The 25332-nt window shown below is 37.4% G+C and overlaps 1 protein-coding gene and 1 long non-coding RNA gene across 2 annotated transcripts in view; one reads left to right on the forward strand and one right to left on the reverse strand.

Annotated features, from left to right (window-relative positions):
- Nucleotides 1-25332, forward strand: part of LOC128642758 (uncharacterized) — a 341511-nt gene that overhangs the window by 67791 nt on the left and 248388 nt on the right. The gene's annotated exons all lie outside the window — the stretch shown is intronic.
- Nucleotides 19274-25332, reverse strand: part of CCDC180 (coiled-coil domain containing 180) — a 289632-nt gene continuing 283573 nt past the window's right edge. The window contains exon 38 of the mRNA XM_053695554.1: nt 19274-19513. Within this exon, the coding sequence (XP_053551529.1) occupies nt 19382-19513 (132 nt within the window). The 3' untranslated portion in view covers nt 19274-19381. The remainder of the gene's footprint in view (nt 19514-25332) is intronic.

Genomic DNA, 25332 nt, shown 5'->3' on the forward strand with positions numbered 1-25332 from the left:
CCTTATGTATCAGTATGTCTAGTTATACAGATCTCTCCTTATGTATCAGTATGTCTAGTTATACAGCTCTCTCCTTATGTATCAGTATGTCTAGTTATACAGATCTCTCCTTATGTATCAGTATGTCTAGTTATACAGATCTCTCCTTATGTATCAGTATGTCTAGTTATACAGATCTCACCTTATGTATCAGTATGTCTAGTTATACAGATCTCTCCTTATGTATCAGTATGTCTAGTTATACAGATCTCTCCTTATGTATCAGTATGTCTAGTTATACAGATCTCTCCTTATGTATCAGTATGTCTAGTTATACAGATCTCTCCTTATGTATCAGTATGTCTAGTTATACAGATCTCTCCTTATGTATCAGTATGTCTAGTTATACAGATCTCTCCTTATGTATCAGTATGTCTAGTTATACAGATCTCTCCTTATGTATCAGTATGTCTAGTTATACAGATCTCTCCTTATGTATCAGTATGTCTAGTTATACAGATCTCTCCTTATGTATCAGTATGTCTAGTTATACAGATCTCTCCTTATGTATCAGTAATGTCTAGTTATACAGCTCTCTCCTTATGTATCAGTATGTCTAGTTATACAGATCTCTCCTTATGTATCGGTATGTCTAGTTATACAGATCTCTCCTTATGTATCAGTATGTCTAGTTATAGAGGTCTCTCATTATGTATCAGTATGTCTAGTTATACAGATCTCTCCTTATGTATCAGTATGTCTAGTTATACAGATCTCTCCTTATGTATCAGTATGTCTAGTTATACAGATCTCTCCTTCTGTATCAGTATGTCTAGTTATACAGATCTCTCCTTATGTATCAGTATGTCTAGTTATACAGATCTCTCCTTATGTATCAGTATGTCTAGTTATACAGATCTCTCCATTGTGTATCAGTATGACTAGTTATACAGATCTCTCCTTTATGTATCAGTATGTCTAGTTATACAGAACTCTCCTTATGTATCAGTATGTCTAGTTATACAGATCTCTCCTTATGTATCAGTATGTCTAGTTATACAGATCTCTCTCCTTATGTATCAGTATGTCTAGTTATACAGATCTCTCTCTTATGTATCAGTATGTCTAGTTATACAGATCTCTCCTTATGTATCAGTATGTCTAGTTATACAGATCTCTCCTTATGTATCAGTATGTCTAGTTATACAGATCTCTCCTTATGTATCAGTATGTCTAGTTATACAGATCTCTCTCCTATGTATCAGTATGTCTAGTTATACAGATCTCTCTCCTTATGTATCAGTATGTCTAGTTATACAGGTCTCTCCTTATGTATCAGTATGTCTAGTTATACAGATCTCTCCTTATTTATCAGTATGTCTAGTTATACAGGTCTCACCTTATGTATCAGTATGTCTAGTTATACAGATCTCTCCTTATGTATCAGTATGTCTAGTTATACAGATCTCTCCTTATGTATCAGTACGTCTAGTTATACAGATCTCTCTCCTTATGTATCAGTATGTCTAGTTATACAGATCTCTCTCCTTATGTATCAGTATGTCTAGTTATACAGATCTCTCTCCTTATGTATCAGTATGTCTAGTTATACAGATCTCTGTCCTTATGTATCAGTATGTCTAGTTATACAGATCTCTCTCCTTATGTATCAGTATGTCTAGTTATACAGATCTCTCTCCTTATGTATCAGTATGTCTAGTTATACAGATCTCTCCTTATGTATCAGTATGTCTAGTTATACAGATCTCTCTCCTTATGTATCAGTATGTCTAGTTATACAGATCTCTCCTTATGTATCAGTATGTCTAGTTATACAGATCTCTCCTTATGTATCAGTATGTCTAGTTATACAGATCTCCCCTTATGTATCAGTATGTCTAGTTATACAGATCTCTCCTTATGTATCAGTATGTCTAGTTATACAGGTCTCTCTCCTTATGTATCAGTATGTCTAGTTATACAGATCTCTCCTTATGTATCAGTATGTCTAGTTATACAGATCTCTCCTTATGTATCAGTATTTCTAGTTATACAGATCTCTCCTTATGTATCAGTATGTCTAGTTATACAGATCTCTCCTTATGTATCAGTATGTCTAGTTATACAGATCTATCCTTATGTATCAGTATGTCTAGTTATACAGATCTCTCCTTATGTATCAGTATGTCTAGTTATACAGATCTCTCCTTATGTATCAGTATGTCTAGTTATACAGATCTCTCCTTATGTATCAGTATGTCTAGTTATACAGATCTCTCCTTATGTATCAGTATGTCTAGTTATACAGATCTCTCCTTATGTATCAGTATGTCTAGTTATACAGATCTCTCCTTATGTATCAGTATGTCTAGTTATATAGATCTCACCTTATGTATCAGTATGTCTAGTTATACAGATCTCTCCTTATGTATCAGTATGTCTAGTTATACAGCTCTCTCCTTATGTATCAGTATGTCTAGTTATACAGATCTCTCCTTATGTATCAGTATGTCTAGTTATACAGATCTCTCCTTATGTATCAGTATGTCTAGTTATACAGATCTCACCTTATGTATCAGTATGTCTAGTTATACAGATCTCTCCTTATGTATCAGTATGTCTAGTTATACAGATCTCTCCTTATGTATCAGTATGTCTAGTTATACAGATCTCTCCTTATGTATCAGTATGTCTAGTTATACAGATCTCTCCTTATGTATCAGTATGTCTAGTTATACAGCTCTCTCCTTATGTATCAGTATGTCTAGTTATACAGATCTCTCCTTATGTATCGGTATGTCTAGTTATACAGATCTCTCCTTATGTATCAGTATGTCTAGTTATAGAGGTCTCTCATTATGTATCAGTATGTCTAGTTATACAGATCTCTCCTATGTATCAGTATGTCTAGTTATACAGATCTCTCCTTATGTATCAGTATGTCTAGTTATACAGATCTCTCCTTATGTATCAGTATGTCTAGTTATACAGTTCTCTCTCCTTATGTATCAGTATGTCTAGTTATACAGATCTCTCCTTATGTATCAGTATGTCTAGTTATACAGATCTCTCCTTATGTATCAGTATGTCTAGTTATACAGATCTCTCCTTATGTATCAGTATGTCTAGTTATACAGATCTCTCCTTATGTATCAGTATGTCTAGTTATACAGATCTCTCTCCTTATGTATCAGTATGTCTAGTTATACAGATCTCTCGTCCTTATGTATCAGTATGTCTAGTTATACAGATCTCTCTCCTTATGTATCAGTATGTCTAGTTATACAGATCTCTCTCCTTATGTATCAGTATGTCTAGTTATACAGATCTCTCCTTATGTATCAGTATGTCTAGTTATACAGATCTCTCCTTATGTATCAGTATGTCTAGTTATACAGATCTCTCCTTATGTATCAGTATGTCTAGTTATACAGATCTCTCCTTATGTATCAGTATGTCTAGTTATACAGGTCTCTCCTTATGTATCAGTATGTCTAGTTATACAGATCTCTCCTTATGTATCAGTATGTCTAGTTATACAGGTCTCACCTTATGTATCAGTATGTCTAGTTATACAGATCTCTCCTTATGTATCAGTATGTCTAGTTATACAGGTCTCACCTTATGTATCAGTATGTCTAGTTATACAGATCTCTCCTTATGTATCAGTATGTCTAGTTATACAGATCTCTCCTTATGTATCAGTACGTCTAGTTATACAGATCTCTCTCCTTATGTATCAGTATGTCTAGTTATACAGATCTCTCTCCTTATGTATCAGTATGTCTAGTTATACAGATCTCTCTCCTTATGTATCAGTATGTCTAGTTATACAGATCTCTCTCCTTATGTATCAGTATGTCTAGTTATACAGATCTCTCTCCTTATGTATCAGTATGTCTAGTTATACAGATCTCTCTCCTTATGTATCAGTATGTCTAGTTATACAGATCTCTCCTTATGTATCGGTATGTCTAGTTATACAGATCTCTCTCCTTTATGTATCAGTATGTCCTAGTTATACAGATCTCTCCTTATGTATCAGTATGTCTAGTTATACAGATCTCTCCTTATGTATCAGTATGTCTAGTTATACAGATCTCCCCTTATGTCTCAGTATGTCTAGTTATACAGATCTCTCCTTATGTATCAGTATGTCTAGTTATACAGATCTCTCTCCTTATGTATCAGTATTTCTAGTTATACAGATCTCTCCTTATGTATCAGTATGTCTAGTTATACAGATCTCTCCTTATGTATCAGTATGTCTAGTTATACAGATCTCACCTTATGTATCAGTATGTCTAGTTATACAGATCTCTCCTTATGTATCAGTATGTCTAGTTATACAGATCTCTCCTTATGTATCAGTATGTCTAGTTATACAGATCTCTCCTTATGTATCAGTATGTCTAGTTATACAGATCTATCCTTATATATCAGTATGTCTAGTTATACAGATCTCTCATTATGTATCAGTATGTCTAGTTATACAGATCTCTCCTTATGTATCAGTATGTCTAGTTATACAGATCTCTCCTTATGTATCAGTATGTCTAGTTATACAGATCTCTCCTTATGTATCAGTACGTCTAGTTATACAGATCTCTCTCCTTATGTATCAGTATGTCTAGTTATACAGATCTCTCTCCTTATGTATCAGTATGTCTAGTTATACAGATCTCTCTCCTTATGTATCAGTATGTCTAGTTATACAGATCTCTCTCCTTATGTATCAGTATGTCTAGTTATACAGATCTCTCTCCTTATGTATCAGTATGTCTAGTTATACAGATCTCTCTCCTTATGTATCAGTATGTCTAGTTATACAGATCTCTCCTTATGTATCAGTATGTCTAGTTATACAGATCTATCCTTATGTATCAGTATGTCTAGTTATACAGATCTCTCTCCTTATGTATCAGTATGTCTAGTTATACAGATCTCTCTTTATGTATCAGTATGTCTAGTTATAACAGATCTCTCCTTATGTATCAGTATGTCTAGTTATACAGATCTCTCCTTATGTAATCAGTATGTCTTTTATACAGATCTCACCTTATGTATCAGTATGTCTAGGTTATACAGATCTCTACTTATGTATTCAGTAGGTCTAGTTATACAGATCTCTCCTTATGTTATCAGTATGTCTAGTTATACAGATCTCTCCTTATGTATCAGTATGTCTAGTTATACAGATCTCTCCTTATGTATCAGTATGTCTAGTTATACAGATCTCTCCTTATGTATCAGTATGTCTAGTTATACAGATCTCTCCTTATGTATCAAAGTCTAAGTTATACAGATCTCACCATATGTATCAGTATGTCTAGTTATACAGATCTCTCCTTATGTATCAGTATGTCTAGTTATAGAGATCTCTCCTTATGTTTATCAGTATGTCTAGTTATAGCATATCTCACCTTATTGTATCAGTATGTCTAGTATACAGATCTCTCCATATGTATCAGTATGTCTAGTTATACAGATCTCTCCTTATGTATCAGTATGTCTAGTTATACAGATCTCTCCTTATGTATCAGTATGTCTAGTTATACAGATCTCTCCTTATGTATCAGTATGTCTAGTTATACAGATCTCTCCTTATGTATCAGTATGTCTAGTTATACAGATCTATCCTTATGTATCAGTATGTCTAGTTATACAGATCTCTGCTTATGTATCAGTATGTCTAGTTATACAGATCTCTCCTTATGTATCAGTATGTCTAGTTATACAGATCTCTCCTTATGTATCAGTATGTCTAGTTATACAGATCTCTCCTTATGTATCAGTATGTCTAGTTATACAGATCTCTCCTTATGTATCAGTATGTCTAGTTATACAGATCTCTCCTTATGTATCAGTATGTCTAGTTATACAGATCTCTCCTTATGTATCAGTATGTCTAGTTATACAGATCTCTCTCCTTATGTATCAGTATGTCTAGTTATACAGATCTCTCCTTATGTATCAGTATGGTTTTTTTTTTTTTTTTTTTAGTTATACAGATCTCACCTTATGTATCAGTATGGTCTAGTTATACAGATCTCTCCTTATGTATCAGTATGTCTAGTTATACAGATCTCTCCTTATGTATCAGTATGTCTAGTTATACAGATCTCTCCTTATGTATCAGTATGTCTAGTTATACAGATCTCTCCCTTATGTATCAGTATGTCTAGTTATACAGATCTCTCCTTATGTTCAGTTATGTCTAGTTATACAGATCTCTCCTTATGTATCAGGTATGTCTAGTTATACAGATCTCTCCTTATGTATCAGTATGGTCTAGTTATACAGATCTCTCTCTTATGTATCAGTATGTCTAGTTATACAGATCTCTCCTTATGTATCAGTATGTCTAGGTTATACAGATCTCTCCTTATGTATCAGTATGTCTATGTTATACAGATCTCTCCTTATGTATCAGTATGTCTAGTTATACAGATCTCTCCTTATGTATCAGTATGTCTAGTTATACAGATCTCATCCTTATGTATCAGTATGTCTAGTTATACAGATCTCTCCTTATGTATCAGTACTGTCTAGTTATACAGATCTCTCTCCTTATGTATCAGTATGTCTAGTTATACAGATCTCTCTCCTTATGTATCAGTATGTCTAGTTATACAGATCTCTCTCCTTATGTATCAGTATGTCTAGTTATACAGATCTCACTCCTTATGTATCAGTATGTCTAGTTATACAGATCTCTCTCCTTATGTTATCAGTATGTCTAGTTATACAGATCTCTCCTTATGTATCAGTATGTCTAGTTATACAGATCTCTCCTTATGTATCAGTATGTCTAGTTATACAGATCTATCCTTATGTATCAGTATGTCTAGTTATACAGATCTCTCCTTATGTATCAGTATGTCTAGTTATACAGATCTCTCCTTATGTATCAGTATGTCTAGTTATACAGATCTCTCCTTATGTATCAGTATGTCTAGTTATACAGATCTCTCCTTATGTATCAGTATGTCTAGTTATACAGATCTCTCTTATGTATCAGTATGTCTAGTTATACAGATCTCTCCTTATGTATCAGTATGTCTAGTTATACAGATCTCTCCTTATGTATCAGTATGTCTAGTTATACAGATCTCTCCTTATGTATCAGTATGTCTAGTTATACAGATCTCTCCTTATGTATCAGTATGTCTAGTTATACAGATCTCTCCTTATGTATCAGTATGTCTAGTTATACAGATCTCTCCTTACTATCAGTATGTCTAGTTATACAGATCTCTCCTTATGTATCAGTATGTCTAGTTATACAGATCTCTCCTTATGTATCAGTATGTCTAGTTATACAGATCTCTCCTTATGTATCAGTATGTCTAGTTATACAGATCTCACCTTATGTATCAGTATGTCTAGTTATACAGATCTCTCCTTATGTATCAGTATGTCTAGTTATACAGATCTCTCCTTATGTATCAGTATGTCTAGTTATACAGATCTCTCCTTATGTATCAGTATGTCTAGTTATACAGATCTCTCCTTATGTATCAGTATGTCTAGTTATACAGATCTCTCCTTATGTATCAGTATGTCTAGTTATACAGATCTATCCTTATGTATCAGTATGTCTAGTTATACAGATCTCTGCTTATGTATCAGTATGTCTAGTTATACAGATCTCTCCTTATGTATCAGTATGTCTAGTTATACAGATCTCTCCTTATGTATCAGTATGTCTAGTTATACAGATCTCTCCTTATGTATCAGTATGTCTAGTTATACAGATCTCTCCTTATGTATCAGTATGTCTAGTTATACAGATCTCTCCTTATGTATCAGTATGTCTAGTTATACAGATCTCTCCTTATGTATCAGTATGTCTAGTTATACAGATCTATCCTTATGTATCAGTATGTCTAGTTATACAGATCTCTCCTTATGTATCAGTATGTCTCGTTATACAGATCTCTCCTTATGTATCAGTATGTCTAATTATACAGATCTCACCTTATGTATCAGTATGTCTAGTTATACAGATCTCTCCTTATGTATCAGTATGTCTAGTTATACAGATCTCTCCTTATGTATCAGTATGTCTAGTTATACAGATCTCTCTCCTTATGTATCCAGTAAGTCTAGTTATACAGATCTCTCCTTATGTATCAGTATGTCTAGTTTATACAGATCTCTCCTTATGTATCAGTATGTCTAGTTATACAGATCTCACCTTATGTATCAGTATGTCTAGTTATACAGATCTCCTCCTTATGTATCAGTATGTCTAGTTATACAGATCTCTCCCTTATGTATCAGTATGTCTAGTTATACAGATCCTCTCCTTATGTATCAGTATGCTCTAGTTATACAGATCTCTCCTTATGTATCAGTATGTCTAGTTATACAGATCTCACCTTATGTATCAGTATGTCTAGTTATACAGATCTCTCCTTATGTATCAGTATGTCTAGTTATATAGATCTCACCTTATGTATCAGTATGTCTAGTTATAGATATCTCACCTTATGTATCAGTATGTCTAGTTTTACAGATCTCTCCTTATGTATCAGTATGTCTAGTTATACAGATCTCTCTCCTTATGTATCGAGTATGTCTAGTTATACAGATCCTCTTCCTTATGTCTCAGTATGTCTAGTTATACAGATCTCTCTCCTTATGTATCAGTATGTCTATTTATACAGATCTCTCCTTATGTATCAGTAAGTCTAGTGTATCAGATCTCTCTCTTATGTATCAGGATGTCTAGTTATACAGATCTCTCTTAGTGTATCTATTATGTCTAGTTATACAGATTCTCTCCTTATGTATCAGTTATGATCTAGTTATAACAGATTCTCTCCTTATGTTCGAGGATGTCTAGGTTATTACAGATCTCTCCTTATGTATCAGTATGTCTATGTTATACAGATCTCTCCTTAATGTATCAGTATGTCTAGTTATACAGATTCTCTCTTATGTATCAGTAAGTCTAGTTATACAGATCTCTTCCTCCTTATGTATCAGTATGTCTAGTTATACAGATCTCTCCTTATGTATCAGTATGTCTAGTTATACAGATCTCTCCTTATGTATCAGTATGTCTAGTTATACAGATCTATCCTTATGTATCAGTATGTCTAGTTATACAGATCTCACCTTATGTATCAGTATGTCTAGTTATACAGATCTCTCCTTATGTATCAGTATGTCTAGTTATACAGATCTCTCCTTATGTATCAGTATGTCTAGTTATACAGATCTCTCCTTATGTATCAGTACGTCTAGTTATACAGATCTCTCTCCTTATGTATCAGTATGTCTAGTTATACAGATCTCTCTCCTTATGTATCAGTATGTCTTAGTTATACAGATCTCTCTCCTTATGTATCAGTATGTCTAGTTATACAGATCTCTCTCCTTATGTATCAGTATGTCTAGTTATACAGATCTCTCTCCTTATGTATCAGTATGTCTAGTTATACAGATCTCTCTCCTTATGTATCAGTATGTCTAGTTATACAGATCTCTCCTTATGTATCAGTATGTCTAGTTATACAGATCTATCCTTATGTATCAGTATGTCTAGTTATACAGATCTCTCTCCTTATGTATCAGTATGTCTAGTTATACAGATCTCTCTTTATGTATCAGTATGTCTAGTTATACAGATCTCTCCTTATGTATCAGTATGTCTAGTTATACAGATCTCTCCTTATGTATCAGTATGTCTATTTATACAGATCTCACCTTATGTATCAGTATGTCTAGTTATACAGATCTCTGCTTATGTATCAGTATGTCTAGTTATACAGATCTCTCCTTATGTATCAGTATGTCTAGTTATACAGATCTCTCCTTATGTATCAGTATGTCTAGTTATACAGATCTCTCCTTATGTATCAGTATGTCTAGTTATACAGATCTCTCCTTATGTATCAGTATGTCTAGTTATACAGATCTCTCCTTATGTATCAGTATGTCTAGTTATACAGATCTCACCTTATGTATCAGTATGTCTAGTTATACAGATCTCTCCTTATGTATCAGTATGTCTAGTTATAGAGATCTCTCCTTATGTATCAGTATGTCTAGTTATACAGATCTCTCCTTATGTATCAGTATGTCTAGTTATACAGATCTCTCCTTATGTATCAGTATGTCTAGTTATACAGATCTCTCCTTATGTATCAGTATGTCTAGTTATACAGATCTCTCCTTATGTATCAGTATGTCTAGTTATACAGATCTCTCCTTATGTATCAGTATGTCTAGTTATACAGATCTCTCCTTATGTATCAGTATGTCTAGTTATACAGATCTCTCCTTATGTATCAGTATGTCTAGTTATACAGATCTCTCCTTATGTATCAGTATGTCTAGTTATACAGATCTCTCCTTATGTATCAGTATGTCTAGTTATACAGATCTCTCCTTATGTATCAGTATGTCTAGTTATACAGATCTCTCCTTATGTATCAGTATGTCTAGTTATACAGATCTCTCCTTATGTATCAGTATGTCTAGTTATACAGATCTCTCCTTATGTATCAGTATGTCTAGTTATACAGATCTCTCCTTATGTATCAGTATGTCTAGTTATACAGATCTATCCTTATGTATCAGTATGTCTAGTTATACAGATCTCTCCTTATGTATCAGTATGTCTCGTTATACAGATCTCTCCTTATGTATCAGTATGTCTAATTATACAGATCTCACCTTATGTATCAGTATGTCTAGTTATACAGATCTCTCCTTATGTATCAGTATGTCTAGTTATACAGATCTCTCCTTATGTATCAGTATGTCTAGTTATACAGATCTCTCTCCTTATGTATCAGTATGTCTAGTTATACAGATCTCTCCTTATGTATCAGTATGTCTAGTTATACAGATCTCTCCTTATGTATCAGTATGTCTAGTTATACAGATCTATCCTTATGTATCAGTATGTCTAGTTATACAGATCTCTCCTTATGTATCAGTATGTCTAGTTATACAGATCTCACCTTATGTATCAGTATGTCTAGTTATACAGACCTCTCCTTATGTATCAGTATGTCTAGTTATACAGATCTCTCTCCTTATGTATCAGTACGTCTAGTTATACAGATATCTCCTTATGTATCAGTATGTCTAGTTATACAGATCTCTCCTTATGTATCAGTATGTCTAGTTATATAGATCTCACCTTATGTATCAGTATGTCTAGTTATAGATATCTCACCTTATGTATCAGTATGTCTAGTTTTACAGATCTCTCCTTATGTATCAGTATGTCTAGTTATACAGATCTCTCTCCTTATGTATCAGTATGTCTAGTTATACAGATCTCTCTCCTTATGTATCAGTATGTCTAGTTATACAGATCTCTCTCCTTATGTATCAGTATGTCTAGTTATACAGATCTCTCCTTATGTATCAGTATGTCTAGTTATACAGATCTCTCCTTATGTATCAGGATGTCTAGTTATACAGATCTCTCCTTATGTATCATTATGTCTAGTTATACAGATCTCTCCTTATGTATCAGTATGTCTAGTTATACAGATCTCTCCTTATGTATCAGTATGTCTAGTTATACAGATCTCTCCTTATGTATCAGTATGTCTAGTTATACAGATCTCTCCTTATGTATCAGTATGTCTAGTTATACAGATCTCTCCTTATGTATCAGTATGTCTAGTTATAGAGATCTCTCCTTATGTATCAGTATGTCTAGTTATACAGATCTCTCCTTATGTATCAGTATGTCTAGTTATACAGATCTCTCCTTATGTATCAGTATGTCTAGTTATACAGATCTCTCCTTATGTATCAGTATGTCTAGTTATACAGATCTCTCCTTATGTATCAGTATGTCTAGTTATACAGATCTCTCCTTATGTATCAGTATGTCTAGTTATACAGATCTCTCCTTATGTATCAGTATGTCTAGTTATACAGATCTCTCCTTATGTATCAGTATGTCTAGTTATACAGATCTCTCCTTATGTATCAGTATGTCTAGTTATACAGATCTCTCCTTATGTATCAGTATGTCTAGTTATACAGATCTCTCCTTATGTATCAGTATGTCTAGTTATACAGATCTCTCCTTATGTATCAGTATGTCTAGTTATACAGATCTCACCTTATGTATCAGTATGTCTAGTTATACAGATCTCTCCTTATGTATCAGTATGTCTAGTTATACAGATCTCTCCTTATGTATCAGTATGTCTAGTTATACAGATCTCTCCTTATGTATCGGTATGTCTAGTTATACAGATCTCTCCTTATGTATCAGTATGTCTAGTTATACAGATCTCTCCTTATGTATCAGTATGTCTAGTTATACAGATCTCTCCTTATGTTCAATTATGTCTAGTTATACAGATCTCTCCTTATGTATCAGTATGTCTAGTTATACAGATCTCTCCTTATGTATCAGTATGTCTAGTTATACAGATCTCTCCTTATGTATCAGTATGTCTAGTTATACAGATCTCTCCTTATGTATCAGTATGTCTAGTTATAGAGATCTCTCCTTATGTATCAGTATGTCTAGTTATACAGATCTCTCCTTATGTATCAGTATGTCTAGTTATACAGATCTCTCCTTATGTATCAGTATGTCTAGTTATACAGATCTCTCCTTATGTATCAGTATGTCTAGTTATACAGATCTCTCTCCTTATGTATCGGTCGTCTAGTTATACAGATCTCTCCTTATGTATCAGTATGTCTAGTTATACAGATCTCTCCTTATGTATCAGTATGTCTAGTTATACAGATCTCTCCTTATGTATCAGTATGTCTAGTTATACAGATCTCTCTCCTTATGTATCAGTATGGCTAGTTATACAGATCTCTCCTTATGTATCAGTATGTCTAGTTATACAGATCTCTCCTTATGTATCATATGTCTAAGTTATACAGATCTCTCCTTATGTATCAGTATGTCTAGTTATACAGATCTCTCTCCTTATGTATCAGTATGTCTAGTTATACAGATCTCTCTCCTTATGTATCAGTATGTCTAGTTATACAGATCTCTCCTTATGTATCAGTATGTCTAGTTATACAGATCTCTCCTTATGTATCAGTATCGTCTAGTTATACAGATCTCTCCTTATGTATCAGTATGTCTAGTTATACAGATCTCTCCTTATGTATCAGTATGTCTAGTTATACAGATCTCTCCTTATGTATCAGTATGTCTAGTTATACAGATCTCTCTCCTTATGTATCAGTATGTCTAGTTATACAGATCTCTCCTTATGTATCAGTATGTCTAGTTATACAGATCTCTCTCCTTATGTATCAGTATGTCTAGTTATACAGATCTCTCCTTATGTATCAGTATGTCTAGTTATACAGATCTCTCCTTATGTATCAGTATGTCTAGTTATACAGATCTCTCCTTATGTATCAGTATGTCTAGTTATACAGATCTCTCCTTATGTATCAGTATGTCTAGTTATACAGATCTCTCCTTATGTATCAGTATGTCTAGTTATACAGATCTCTCCTTATGTATCAGTATGTCTAGTTATACAGATCTCTCCTTATGTATCAGTATGTCTAGTTATACAGATCTCTCCTTATGTATCAGTATGTCTAGTTATACAGATCTCTCCTTATGTATCAGTATGTCTAGTTATACAGATCTCTCCTTATGTATCAGTATGTCTAGTTATACAGATCTCTCCTTATGTATCAGTATGTCTAGTTATACAGATCTCTCCTTATGTATCAGTATGTCTAGTTATACAGATCTCTTCCTTATGTATCAGTATGTCTAGTTATACAGATCTCTCCTTATGTATCAGTATGTCTAGTTATACAGATCTCTCCTTATGTATCAGTATGTCTAGTTATACAGATCTCTCCTTATGTATCAGTATGTCTAGTTATACAGATCTCTCCTTATGTATCAGTATGTCTAGTTATACAGATCTCTCCTTATGTATCAGTATGTCTAGTTATACAGATCTCTCCTTATGTATCAGTATGTCTAGTTATACAGATCTCTCTCCTTATGTATCAGTATGTCTAGTTATACAGATCTCTCCTTATGTATCAGTATGTCTAGTTATACAGATCTCTCTCTTATGTATCAGTATGTCTAGTTATACAGATCTCTCTCCTTATGTATCAGTATGTCTAGTTATACAGATCTCTCCTTATGTATCAGTATGTCTAGTTATACAGATCTCTCCTTATGTATCAGTATGTCTAGTTATACAGATCTCTCCTTATGTATCAGTATGTCTAGTTATACAGATCTCTCCTTATGTATCGTATGTCTAGTTATACAGATCTCTCCTTATGTATCAGTATGTCTAGTTATAGAGTCTCTCCTTATGTATCAGTATGTCTAGTTATACAGATCTCTCCTTATGTATCAGTATGTCTAGTTATACAGATCTCTCCTTATGTATCAGTATGTCTAGTTATACAGATCTCTCCTTATGTATCAGTATGTCTAGTTATACAGATCTCTCCTTATGTATCAGTATGTCTAGTTATACAGATCTCTCCTTATGTATCAGTATGTCTAGTTATATAGATCTCTCCTTATGTATCAGTATGTCTAGTTATACAGATCTCTCCTTATGTATCAGTATGTCTAGTTTTACAGATCTCTCCTTATGTATCAGTATGTCTAGTTATACAGATCTCTCTCCTTATGTATCAGTATGTCTAGTTATACAGATCTCTCTCCTTATGTATCAGTATGTCTAGTTATACAGATCTCTCCTTATGTATCAGTATGTCTAGTTATACAGATCTCTCCTTATGTATCAGTATGTCTAGTTATACAGATCTCTCTCCTTATGTATCAGTATGTCTAGTTATACAGATCTCTCCTTATGTATCAGTATGTCTAGTTATACAGATCTCTCCTTATGTATCAGTATGTCTAGTTATACAGATCTCTCCTTATGTATCAGTATGTCTAGTTATACAGATCTCTCCTTATGTATCAGTATGTCTAGTTATACAGATCTCTCCTTATGTATCAGTATGTCTAGTTATACAGATCTCTCCTTATGTATCAGTATGTCTAGTTATACAGATCTCTCCTTATGTATCAGTATGTCTAGTTATACAGATCTCTCCTTATGTATCAGTATGTCTAGTTATACAGATCTCTCTCCTTATGTATCAGTATGTCTAGTTATACAGATCTCTCCTTATGTATCAGTATGTCTAGTTATACAGATCTCACCTTATGTATCAGTATGTCTAGTTATACAGATCTCACCTTATGTATCAGTATGTCTAGTTATAGAGATCTCTCCTTATGTATCAGTATGTCTAGTTATACAGATCTCTCCTTATGTATCAGTATGTCTAGTTATATAGATCTCACCTTATGTATCAGTATGTCTAGTTATACAGATCTCTCCTTATGTATCAGTATGTCTAGTTATACAGCTCTCTCCTTATGTATCAGTATGTCTAGTTATACAGATCTCTCCTTATGTATCAGTATGTCTAGTTATACAGATCTCTCCTTATGTATCAGTATGTCTAGTTATACAGATCTCACCTTATGTATCAGTATGTCTAGTTATACAGATCTCTCCTTATGTATCAGTATGTCTAGTTATACAGATCTCTCCTTATGTATCAGTATGTCTAGTTATACAGATCTCTCCTTATGTATCAGTATGTCTAGTTATACAGCTCTCTCCTTATGTATCAGTATGTCTAGTTATACAGATCTCTCCTTATGTATCGGTATGTCTAGTTATACAGATCTCTCCTTATGTATCAGTATGTCTAGTTATACAGATCTCTCCTTATGTATCAGTATGTCTAGTTATACAGATCTCTCTCCTTATGTATCAGTATGTCTAGTTATACAGATCTCTCTTTATGTATCAGTATGTCTAGTTATACAGATCTCTCCTTATGTATCAGTATGTCTAGTTATACAGATCTCTCCTTATGTATCAGTATGTCTAGTTATAGAGGTCTCTCATTATGTATCAGTATGTCTAGTTATACAGATCTCTCCTTATGTATCAGTATGTCTAGTTATACAGATCTCTCCTTATGTATCAGTATGTCTAGTTATACAGATCTCTCCTTATGTATCAGTATGTCTAGTTATACAGGTCTCTCCTTATGTATCAGTATGTCTAGTTATACAGATCTCTCCTTATGTATCAGTATGTCTAGTTATACAGATCTCTCCTTATGTATCAGTATGTCTAGTTATACAGATCTCTCTCCTTATGTATCAGTATGTCTAGTTATACAGATCTCTCCTTATGTATCAGTATGTCTAGTTATACAGATCTCTCCTTATGTATCAGTATGTCTAGTTATACAGATCTCTCCTTATGTATCAGTATGTCTAGTTATACAGATCTCTCTCCTTATGTATCAGTATGGCTAGTTATACAGATCTCTCCTTATGTATCAGTATGTCTAGTTATACAGATCTCTCCTTATGTATCAGTATGTCTAGTTATACAGATCTCTCCTTATGTATCAGTATGTCTAGTTATACAGATCTCTCTCCTTATGTATCAGTATGTCTAGTTATACAGATCTCTCTCCTTATGTATCAGTATGTCTAGTTATACAGATCTCTCCTTATGTATCAGTATGTCTAGTTATACAGTTATACAGATCTCTCCTTATGTATCAGTATGTCTAGTTATACAGATCTCTCTCCTTATGTATCAGTATGTCTAGTTATACAGATCTCTCCTTATGTATCAGTATGTCTAGTTATACAGATCTCTCCTTATGTATCAGTATGTCTAGTTATACAGATCTCTCCTTATGTATCAGTATGTCTAGTTATACAGATCTCTCCTTATGTATCAGTATGTCTAGTTATACAGATCTCTCCTTATGTATCAGTATGTCTAGTTATACAGATCTCTCCTTATGTATCAGTATGTCTAGTTATACAGATCTCACCTTATGTATCAGTATGTCTAGTTATACAGATCTCTCTCCTTATGTATCAGTATGTCTAGTTATACAGATCTCTCCTTATGTATCAGTATGTCTAGTTATACAGATCTCTCCTTATGTATCAGTACGTCTAGTTATACAGGTCTCACCTTATGTATCAGTATGTCTAGTTATACAGATCTCTCCTTATGTATCAGTATGTCTAGTTATACAGATCTCTCTCCTTATGTATCAGTATGTCTAGTTATACAGATCTCCCCTTATGTATCAGTATGTCTAGTTATAGAGATCTCTCCTTATGTATCAGTATGTCTAGTTATACAGGTCTCTCCTTATGTATCAGTATGTCTAGTTATACAGATCTCTCCTTATGTATCAGTATGTCTAGTTATACAGATCTCTCTCCTTATGTATCAGTATGTCTAGTTATACAGATCTCTCTCCTTATGTATCAGTATGTCTAGTTATACAGATCTCTCCTTATGTATCAGTATGTCTAGTTATACAGATCTCACCTTATGTATCAGTATGTCTAGTTATACAGATCTCTCCTTATGTATCAGTATGTCTAGTTATACAGATCTCTCCTTGTGTATCAGTATGTCTAGTTATAGAGATCTCACCTTATGTATCAGTATGTCTAGTTATAGAGATCTCTCCTTATGTATCAGTATGTCTAGTTATACAGCTCTCTCCTTATGTATCAGTATGTCTAGTTATACAGATCTCTCCTTATGTATCAGTATGTCTAGTTATACAGATCTCTCCTTATGTATCAGTATGTCTATTTATACAGATCTCTCTCCTTATGTATCAGTATGTCTAGTTATACAGATCTCTCCTTATGTATCAGTATGTCTAGTTATACAGATCTCTCTCCTTATGTATCAGTATGTCTAGTTATACAGATCTCTCCTTATGTATCAGTATGTCTAGTTATACAGATCTCTCCTTATGTATCAGTATGTCTAGTTATACAGATCTCTCCTTATGTATCAGTATGTCTAGTTATACAGATCTCTCCTTATGTATCAGTATGTCTAGTTATACAGATCTCTCCTTATGTATCAGTATGTCTAGTTATACAGATCTCACCTTATGTATCAGTATGTCTAGTTATACAGATCTCTCCTTATGTATCAGTATGTCTAGTTATACAGATCTCTCCTTATGTATCAGTATGTCTAGTTATACAGATCTCTCCTTATGTATCAGTATGTCTAGTTATACAGATCTCTCCTTATGTATCAGTATGTCTAGTTACACAGATCTCTCCTTATGTATCAGTATGTCTAGTTATACAGATCTCTCCTTATGTATCAGTATGTCTAGTTATACAGGTCTCTCCTTATGTATCAGTATGTCTAGTTATACAGATCTCTCCTTATGTATCAGTATGTCTAGTTATACAGATCTCTCCTTATGTATCAGTATGTCTAGTTATACAGATCTCTCCTTATGTATCAGTATGTCTAGTTATACAGATCTCTCCTTATGTATCAGTATGTCTAGTTATACAGATCTCTCCTTATGTATCAGTATGTCTAGTTATACAGATCTCTCCTTATGTATCAGTATGTCTAGTTATACAGATCTCTCCTTATGTATCAGTATGTCTAGTTATACAGATCTCTCCTTATGTATCAGTATGTCTAGTTATACAGATCTCTCCTTATGTATCAGTATGTCTAGTTATACAGATCTCTCCTTATGTATCAGTATGTCTAGTTATACAGATCTCTCCTTATGTATCAGTATGTCTAGTTATACAGATCTCTCCTTATGTATCAGTATGTCTAGTTATAGAGGTCTCTCATTATGTATCAGTATGTCTAGTTATACAGATCTCTCCTTATGTATCAGTATGTCTAGTTATACAGATCTCTCCTTATGTATCAGTATGTCTAGTTATACAGATCTCTCCTTATGTATCAGTATGTCTAGTTATACAGATCTCTCCTTATGTATCAGGATGTCTAGTTATACAGATCTCTCCTTATGTATCAGTATGTCTAGTTATACAGGTCTCTCCTTATGTATCAGTATGTCTAGTTATACAGGTCTCTCCTTATGTATCAGTATGTCTAGTTATACAGGTCTCACCTTATGTATCAGTATGTCTCGTTATACAGATATCTCCTTATGTATCAGTATGTCTAGTTATACAGATCTCTCCTTATGTATCAGTATGTCTAGTTATACAGGTCTCACCTTATGTATCAGTATGTCTCGTTATACAGATCTCTCCTTATGTATCAGTATGTCTAGTTATACAGATCTCTCTCCTTATGTATCAGTATGTCTAGTTATACAGATCTCTCTCCTTATGTATCAGTAAATGTTAAAAGACAATGCATTATTCTGCCATACAGCTGTTAAACATTAGAATAAAAGAAGGTATTGGAATAGCTGCTTTATTTCATCTATAAATAATATTGTGCAGGAGATTTACACCATCTCTCTGTTGCTTTTGTGACATCACATGAGGGGTACAGGACGGTACGTTTTATGCATACAGCTGTTTAATCTCTAGAACAGACTGGGACCACCAGGTCTTCCAGCGCTCGGCCTCAAAACGCTGCTCTTTTGTCTCCTCAAGAATCTTCTCAAGCTCCAGCTCGGCATCTTGGTTGGCTTTCTGTGTGAGGGAAGAAGAGCACAAAATAATCTATATTGTTTAATACTTATATTTAACAGTGTTTTATGGCCATGTCATTTAGCCTCAGTAGCATTTCATAGTCACCCTCTAGTCTCGCTAGTATTCCTGATCTGTTGTGCTATGCCCACTTCCCATCAGAGGGTTAGAGAGACCTGTGCCAGCCTGCATAGCTTTACTGCATTCTCTAGAGCAAACTGACCCCCTGCTAACAGCTCAGTATCCGGTGGGTTACAGGACATAGACAGGGTTAGTCTTCTCTAGAGAGACCAGTGCCAGCCTGCATAGCTTTACTGCATTCTCTAGAGCAAACTGACCCCCCCTGCTAACAGCTCAGTATCTGGTGGGTTACAGGACATAGACAGGGTTAGTCTTCTCTAGAGAGACCTGTGCCAGCCTGCATAGCTTTACTGCATTCTCTAGAGCAAACTGACCCCCCCTGCTAACAGCTCAGTATCTGGTGGGTTACAGGACATAGACAGGGTTAGTCTTCTCTAGAGAGACCTGTGCCAGCCTGCATAGCTTTACTGCATTCTCTAGAGCAAACTGACCCCCTGCTAACAGCTCCGTATCCGGTGGGTTACAGGACATAGACAGGGTTAGTCTTCTCTAGAGAGACCAGTGCCAGCCTGCATAGCTTTACTGCATTCTCTAGAGCAAACTGACCCCCTGCTAACAGCTCAGTATCCGGTGGGTTACTGGACATAGACAGGGTTAGTCTTCTCTAGAGAGACCAGTGCCAGCCTGCATAGCTTTACTGCATTCTCTAGAGCAAACTGACCCCCTGCTAACAGCTCAGTATCTGGTGGTTACAGGACATAGACAGGGTTAGTCTTCTCTAGAGAGACCTGTGCCAGCCTGTATAGCTATACTGCATTATCTGAAGCAAACTGACCCCCTGCTAACAGCTCAGTATCCGGTGGTTACAGGACATAGACAGGGTTCGTCTTCTCTAGAGAGACCTGTGCCAGCCTGCATAGCTTTACTGCATTCTCTAGAGCAAACTGACCCCCTGCTAACAGCTCAGTATCTGGTGGTTACAGGACATAGACAGGGTTAGTCTTCTCTAGAGAGACCTGTGCCAGCCTGTATAGCTATACTGCATTATCTGAAGCAAACTGACCCCCTGCTAACAGCTCAGTATCCGGTGGTTACAGGACATAGACAGGGTTAGTCTTCTCTAGAGAGACCAGTGCCAGCCTGCATAGCTATACTGCATTATCTGAAGCAAACTGACCCCCTGCTAACAGCTCAGTATCCGGTGGTTACAGGACATAGACAGGGTTAGTCTTCTCTAGAGAGACCTGTGCCAGCCTGCATAGCTTTACTGCATTCTCTAGAGCAAACTGACCCCCCTGCTAACAGCTCAGTATCCGGTGGTTACAGGACATAGACAGGGTTAGTCTTCTCTAGAGAGACCTGTGCCAGCCTGCATAGCTTTACTGCATTCTCTAGAGCAAACTGACCCCCCTGCTAATAGCTCAGTATCCGGTGGGTTAGAGGACATAGACAGGGTTAGTCTTCTCTAGAGAGACCTGTGCCAGCCTGCATAGCTATACTGCATTATCTGAAGCAAACTGACCCCCTGCTAACAGCTCAGTATCCGGTGAGTTACAGGACATAGACAGGGTTAGTCTTCTCTAGAGAGACCTGTGCCAGCCTGCATAGCTTTACTGCATTCTCTAGAGCAAACTGACTCCCCTGCTAACAGCTCAGTATCCGGTGGTTACAGGACATAGACAGGGTTAGTCTTCTCTAGAGAGACCAGTGCCAGCCTGCATAGCTATACTGCATTATCTGAAGCAAACTGACCCCCTGCTAACAGCTCAGTATCCGGTGGTTACAGGACATAGACAGGGTTAGTCTTCTCTAGAGAGACCTGTGCCAGCCTGCATAGCTATACTGCATTATCTGAAGCAAACTGACCCCCTGCTAACAGCTCAATATCTGGTGGGTTACAGGACATAGACAGGGTTAGTCTTCTCTAGAGAGACCAGTGCCAGCCTGCATAGCTTTACTGCATTCTCTAGAGCAAACTGCCCCCCTGCTAACAGCTCAGTATCCGGTGGGTTACTGGACATAGACAGGGTTAGTCTTCTCTAGAGAGACCAGTGCCAGCCTGCATAGCTTTACTGCATTCTCTACAGCAAACTGACCCCCTGCTAACAGCTCAGTATCTGGTGGTTACAGGACATAGACAGGGTTACTCTTCTCTAGAGAGACCAGTGCCAGCCTGCATAGCTTTACTGCATTCTCTAGAGCAAATTGCCCCCCTGCTAACAGCTCAGTATCTGGTGGGTTACAGGACATAGACAGGGTTAGTCTTCTCTAGAGAGACCAGTGCCAGCCTGCATAGCTTTACTGCATTCTCTAGAGCAAACTGACCCCCCTGCTAACAGCTCAGTATCCGGTGGGATACAGGACATAGACAGGGTTCGTCTTCTCTAGAGAGACCTGTGCCAGCCTGCATAGCTTTACTGCATTCTCTAGAGCAAACTGACCCCCCTGCTAACAGCTCAGTATCTGGTGGGTTACAGGACATAGACAGGGTTTGTCTTCTCTAGGGAGACCAGTGCCAGCCTGCATAGCTTTACTGCATTCTCTAGAGCAAACTGACCCCCTGCTAACAGCTCAGTATCCGGTGGGTTACTGGACATAGACAGGGTTAGTCTTCTCTAGAGAGACCTGTGCCAGCCTGCATAGCTTTACTGCATTCTCTAGAGAAAATTGCCCCCCTGCTAACAGCTCAGTATCTGGTGGGTTAGAGGACATAGACAGGGTTAGTCTTCTCTAGAGAGACCTGTGCCAGCCTGCATAGCTATACTGCATTATCTGAAGCAAACTGCCCCCCTGCTAACAGCTCAGTATCCGGTGGGTTACAGGACATAGACAGGGTTAGTCTTCTCTAGAGAGACCAGTGCCAGCCTGCATAGCTTTACTGCATTCTCTAGAGCAAACTGACCCCCCTGCTAACAGCTCAGTATCCGGTGGTTACAGGACATAGACAGGGTTCGTCTTCTCTAGAGAGACCTGTGCCAGCCTGCATAGCTTTACTGCATTCTCTAGAGCAAATTGCCCCCCTGCTAACAGCTCAGTATCCGGTGGTTACAGGACATAGACAGGGTTTGTCTTCTCTAGAGAGACCTGTGCCAGCCTGCATAGCTTTACTGCATTCTCTAGAGCAAACTGACCCCCCTGCTAACAGCTCAGTATCCGGTGGGTTACAGGACATAGACAGGGTTAGTCTTCTCTAGAGAGACCAGTGCCAGCCTGCATAGCTTTACTGCATTCTCTAGAGCAAACTGACCCCCCTGCTAACAGCTCAGTATCCGGTGGGTTACTGGACATAGACAGGGTTAGTCTTCTCTAGAGAGACCAGTGCCAGCCTGCATAGCTTTACTGCATTCTCTAGAGCAAACTGACCCCCCTGCTAACAGCTCAGTATCCGGTGGGTTACTGGACATAGACAGGGTTCGTCTTCTCTAGAGAGACCTGTGCCAGCCTGCATAGCTTTACTGCATTCTCTAGAGCAAACTGACTCCCCTGCTAACAGCTCAGTATCCGGTGGTTACAGGACATAGACAGGGTTAGTCTTCTCTAGAGAGACCTGTGCCAGCCTGCATAGCTTTACTGCATTCTCTAGAGCAAACTGACCCCCTGCTAACAGCTCCGTATCCGGTGGTTACAGGACATAGACAGGGTTCGTCTTCTCTAGAGAGACCTGTGCCAGCCTGCATAGCTTTACTGCATTCTCTAGAGCAAACTGACCCCCTGCTAACAGCTCAGTATCTAGTGGGTTAGAGGACATAGACAGGGTTCGTCTTCTCTAGAGAGACCAGTGCCAGCCTGCATAGCTTTACTGCATTCTCTAGAGCAAACTGACCCCCTGCTAACAGCTCCGTATCCGGTGGTTACAGGACATAGACAGGGTTCGTCTTCTCTAGAGAGACCTGTGCCAGCCTGCATAGCTTTACTGCATTCTCTAGAGCAAACTGACCCCCTGCTAACAGCTCAGTATCCGGTGGGTTACTGGACATAGACAGGGTTAGTCTTCTCTAGAGAGACCAGTGCCAGCCTGCATAGCTTTACTGCATTCTCTAGAGCAAATTGCCCCCCTGCTAACAGCTCAGTATCCGGTGGGTTACTGGACATAGACAGGGTTAGTCTTCTCTAGAGAGACCAGTGCCAGCCTGCATAGCTTTACTGCATTCTCTAGAGCAAACTGACCCCCCTGCTAACAGCTCAGTATCCGGTGGGTTACTGGACATAGACAGGGTTAGTCTTCTCTAGAGAGACCTGTGCCAGCCTGCATAGCTTTACTGCATTCTCTAGAGCAAATTGCCCCCCTGCTAACAGCTCAGTATCTGGTGGGTTAGAGGACATAGACAGGGTTAGTCTTCTCTAGAGAGACCTGTGTCAGCCTGCATAGCTTTACTGCATTCTCTAGAGCAAATTGCCCCCCTGCTAACAGCTCAGTATCCGGTGGTTACAGGACATAGACAGGGTTAGTCTTCTCTAGAGAGACCTGTGCCAGCCTGCATAGCTTTACTGCATTCTCTAGAGCAAATTGCCCCCCTGCTAACAGCTCAGTATCCGGTGGTTACAGGACATAGACAGGGTTTGTCTTCTCTAGAGAGACCTGTGCCAGCCTGCATAGCTTTACTGCATTCTCTAGAGCAAACTGACCCCCCTGCTAACAGCTCAGTATCCGGTGGGTTACAGGACATAGACAGGGTTAGTCTTCTCTAGAGAGACCAGTGCCAGCCTGCATAGCTTTACTGCATTCTCTAGAGCAAACTGACCCCCCTGCTAACAGCTCAGTATCCGGTGGGTTACTGGACATAGACAGGGTTAGTCTTCTCTAGAGAGACCAGTGCCAGCCTGCATAGCTTTACTGCATTCTCTAGAGCAAACTGACCCCCCTGCTAACAGCTCAGTATCCGGTGGGTTACTGGACATAGACAGGGTTCGTCTTCTCTAGAGAGACCTGTGCCAGCCTGCATAGCTTTACTGCATTCTCTAGAGCAAACTGACTCCCCTGCTAACAGCTCAGTATCCGGTGGTTACAGGACATAGACAGGGTTAGTCTTCTCTAGAGAGACCAGTGCCAGCCTGCATAGCTTTACTGCATTCTCTAGAGCAAACTGACCCCCTGCTAACAGCTCCGTATCCGGTGGTTACAGGACATAGACAGGGTTCGTCTTCTCTAGAGAGACCTGTGCCAGCCTGCATAGCTTTACTGCATTCTCTAGAGCAAACTGACCCCCTGCTAACAGCTCAGTATCCGGTGGTTACAGGACATAGACAGGGTTCGTCTTCTCTAGAGAGACCTGTGCCAGCCTGCATAGCTTTACTGCATTCTTTAGAGCAAACTGACCCCCTGCTAACAGCTCAGTATCCGGTGGGTTACTGGACATAGACAGGGTTAGTCTTCTCTAGAGAGACCTGTGCCAGCCTGCATAGCTTTACTGCATTTTCTAGAGCAAATTGCCCCCCTGCTAACAGCTCAGTATCTGGTGGGTTAGAGGACATAGACAGGGTTAGTCTTCTCTAGAGAGACCTGTGTCAGCCTGCATATCTTTACTGCATTCTCTAGAGCAAACTGACCCCCCTGCTAACAGCTCAGTATCCGGTGAGTTACAGGACATAGACAAGGTTTGTCTTCTCTAGAGAGACCTGTGCCAGCCTGCATAGCTTTACTGCATTCTCTAGAGCAAACTGACCCCCCTGCTAACAGCTCAGTATCCGGTGGGTTACTGGACATAGACAGGGTTAGTCTTCTCTAGGGAGACCAGTGCCAG

Source organism: Bombina bombina, chromosome 12 (genome assembly GCF_027579735.1).
Source record: "Bombina bombina isolate aBomBom1 chromosome 12, aBomBom1.pri, whole genome shotgun sequence".
In the NCBI taxonomy this organism is placed as follows: Eukaryota; Metazoa; Chordata; class Amphibia; order Anura; family Bombinatoridae; genus Bombina; species Bombina bombina.